Source organism: Anneissia japonica, unplaced genomic scaffold, assembly GCF_011630105.1.
Source record: "Anneissia japonica isolate Jap-2015-1 unplaced genomic scaffold, ASM1163010v1 scaffold3934_len446420_cov169, whole genome shotgun sequence".
Taxonomy (NCBI): domain Eukaryota; kingdom Metazoa; phylum Echinodermata; class Crinoidea; order Comatulida; family Comatulidae; genus Anneissia; species Anneissia japonica.
In genome coordinates this window covers 89,067-92,595 of record NW_022723069.1, presented here as the reverse complement: position 1 = coordinate 92,595, position 3,529 = coordinate 89,067, and the positions used below count along the sequence as shown (strand labels likewise).

The 3,529-nt window shown below is 30.6% G+C and overlaps 1 protein-coding gene across 1 annotated transcript in view; it reads right to left on the bottom strand.

The window, feature by feature from the left end:
* The window catches only part of LOC117112101 (macrophage mannose receptor 1-like), a gene marked incomplete in the record, with an annotated part of 48,694 nt that overhangs the window by 7,147 nt on the left and 38,018 nt on the right, over nt 1-3,529 (bottom strand). Inside the window, 1 exon segment of the mRNA XM_033255151.1 lies at nt 2,279-2,539. Within this exon segment, the coding sequence (XP_033111042.1) occupies nt 2,279-2,539 (261 nt within the window).

Here is a 3,529-nt window from a genome sequence, read left to right as displayed (position 1 = left end):
CTACTATCCACGAAAAATGTTTTTTTTCATTCATTATTTATCAAATTATTTTTTGTTATTCAGTTGAATGTAAAAGTAAAAGTAAACTGGAAAACATTAGAAAATACACCGATCACTTTTTAATTCAAATTACTATGTTGGCACATTGTCCGAAGTAGTTAGCAAGAATATCCGTGCCTTATCAAATGAATTTTGTAATTACCTAATTTTAAAAATTGTCTTTTCCTCATTTAAAATAATTAAAAAAAAATGATTCAGCTAAAGATCCCGTTCCTATTGGTCTCCGTTCGCATGTCGTTTACATATTTGTATGTGCAGGCTGTAATGCTTGCTACGTTGGCAAGACCAGCCGACATTTCTCCACGCGCATGTGTGAGCACCTAACACTGGATGGAAACTCGCATCATATTAAAGAATTTGAAAAGTTCATGTCATTGTAAACATTTAGCCAATGAGGACTGCTTCACCATACTGGACTCCGCCTCTACAACACAAATTCTCAAAATTTAGAAGCTTTGCATATTCAGTATAAATATTATTAAGGAACTGAGATCCAGTGGACCGCCATTGATGCACGGTAGAGATTGCATAGCTATTCGATCTTGTTCACAAATTCACGGACTAGTGCTGTCTGTCTGTAAGAATTTCGAATATTCTCTGTATCTACTGGAACTGAGCCGCATAGCTTGTGTTCTACTATTTACATTCACACCTGGGCTGTGTATGTATATTGCCTTGGTTTGACTCTGTAATCGTCAGTCTGGGCTCTGCCTAAGCTGGTCTGCAGCTGGGGCTGTACCCTAGCTGCACTGATGAGGAAAGGCCGAAACGGATCCCTCTGCAGATATTGGGATTTCTTCCAGTGGATGCTTAGTTTATTTTGTCATTCTGGTCGGATTTTCTCTACTGTTCCGTTTGAATTTTATATTGTTTTGCATTATGTGGCCGTTTGCTGCTTTCATGGGTTTTCCCATTTACCTATTTAAATACATAAATACATAAGTACATACATAAGTGATTAAACTCCGTTGCATGTTCCTCAAGATTTTTTCATGGTAACTCTGGTTTGCGTGCCAGTTATGTTTTACCTGTTGGGCCATGTGGCCGTGTATTCAATTTTTGAATAAAGTGTGCCTAAATACAAACACAAATTGAAATACATACATACATACATGTATATATATATATATATATATGTATGTATATATATATACTATATATATACATACTATATGTACATACTCTATATAAATAAATATATATATAATATATATTTGTACTTTGATGTTTTTTTATGTGCATATGATGTGTCGATTCTCCTAAGTGAATGTTCGTTTTATTTTTTTAAGTCTCCGTTATAGAGGTTTTTGAATAAATTTAAATTTAAATATATCAAATAGTAATAATACAGTTACTCAAATATATAGGAATATGTTGTTATAAATAGTAACAAACATATTTCATTTAATTTAATTCGATTCCCTCCAGAGACCTCCTTTTTAAACGCATGGTATACATATGAAATTGTTTATAGTGTGAAAATTTTTAATTTGAATAATAGCTATAAATATTGCACAATATTAAAATAAAGTAAATGTAATGTTAGGTTGTTTTAAGATTCTGGAAGAAGGAAGAATAGCAAAAGATCCAAAGTTCTATTTGCCTAAAGTTCTTGGTTTTTTGAGGGATTTAAATACAACACATAGAGTTTGAATGTACACAGAGAATTACACATCTTGTTGTACGCCATTTTTGTATTTGGCCAGGCCACAGCATCAAAGTATTTAATATCTTACAAAAAGATTTCAAACAGCGGATAAAGAGGGATATTTTTAACTATAATATCAGCTAGCAACATTTTAATTAGATCTACAGTATTATGAAGATAAAAATTTGAATGTATGCTAATTATATAAATCAGTACTTTTAAAACCAAATTGTAATTATGAACTTTAGCAGTCAATCTGAATGCATATATACATATATATATTATATATAGGCCTATAATTTAAAGGCAAACTACTGAAAACAATTTTGCGGTGGGAAACAATGGCTGGACCTATGTAGAGAGTTGAGCCAGACTTAGAACCTTTAGGACAACACTATTTTTTTCTCAGTGGCAAGTAAGTGAGGGTAAAAAAACCGGATCTTTTCAAACGTGTATAGCAAGCAAGCAAGAACGATCTAATAGGCTGGGTGAAGATGAAAGCCAAACTAAAGTTCAGAGGCAATAAATTTGACATAATTAGACAATAAAAATAATGTCAATGTAACTCACATGTATACGTAGATGTTTCCCCAGAATCAGGCCATACATATGTACCCTCTGAGCTGATGTCATTTAACCCGATCCATATATCACCCATACCAAGTGACGAAACCATTGAGCCTATGAAACTATTCTCAGATGAGTCACCAATCACCACCAAATTGGCACCAACGTCTTCACAGGAAGTACGGGAATGTGAACACTTTTGCCCCCTCGTATTGAACAGGTAGATGCTGTATCCCCAAGGGTACCATTGTCGTGGAGTCAGATCTAAAATAAAATTTGTAACAAGAATAGAGCATTCTTCATATAAATATATAGATGTGTTGAACTGGTGGATAGAACATAATATAACTAACTTTCAAATTCTGTTTATACCAATAGCTATATTGACAAATCATTAATGAATGATTTCATTAATTTATTTATATAATGAATCATTCATTCAGTTACTGAAAATTCATATTTGCGCTTAAAATATATTGTACCTATTAGATTTGATTGGATTTTTGAATTTTATCAATTATTGTTTTTTTTTCTTATGTATTTCTCCGTCTATGTATTTTGTATTGATGATGTGGAAATAAACTTTATATTTAATATTGAAATTTATTTAGCAATCACAGTAAAATACAAAAACAAGACAAGACAAGTTTAAGTAAATTACAATTTGGAAACTCTGAAAGCAAGGAATAGCCAAAAAACGTTTCAAAGAAGCGTATTTCCATTGGGATCCTGCAAACGAAACATTCAATTGCATAAATGAATGCTAACATTAAAAAAGTTACTGTATATCGAAGTAAAAAAGAGGAAAATTTGCTTAACTGTATAGAGATTATTAATCGTTTAAAGACAATATTAAATAGTATTACTAGTAATAATAATAATAATAATAATAATAATAATAATAATAATAGGTTTCTATGGAACGCCAAAAGGACCAATTACAAGTGGCGCAGAGATTATTAACAGTTTAAAGTCAATATTAAATAATAATAATAATAATAATAATAATAATAATAATAATAATAATAATAATAATAATATATATGTATTATGGTTATAGAGGTAGGCCTATCTTGTGTAAGCCATTTCGGCCCTTAAGGGCATGTTGTATATGGCACTAACTGCAGTAATTGAGTTGACGCGACAGATGCAACATATATCGATAATAATACTAATAATAATAATAATAATAATAATAATTAATAATAATAGTAATAGTAATAGTAATAATAATAATAAATAATAATTAATAAT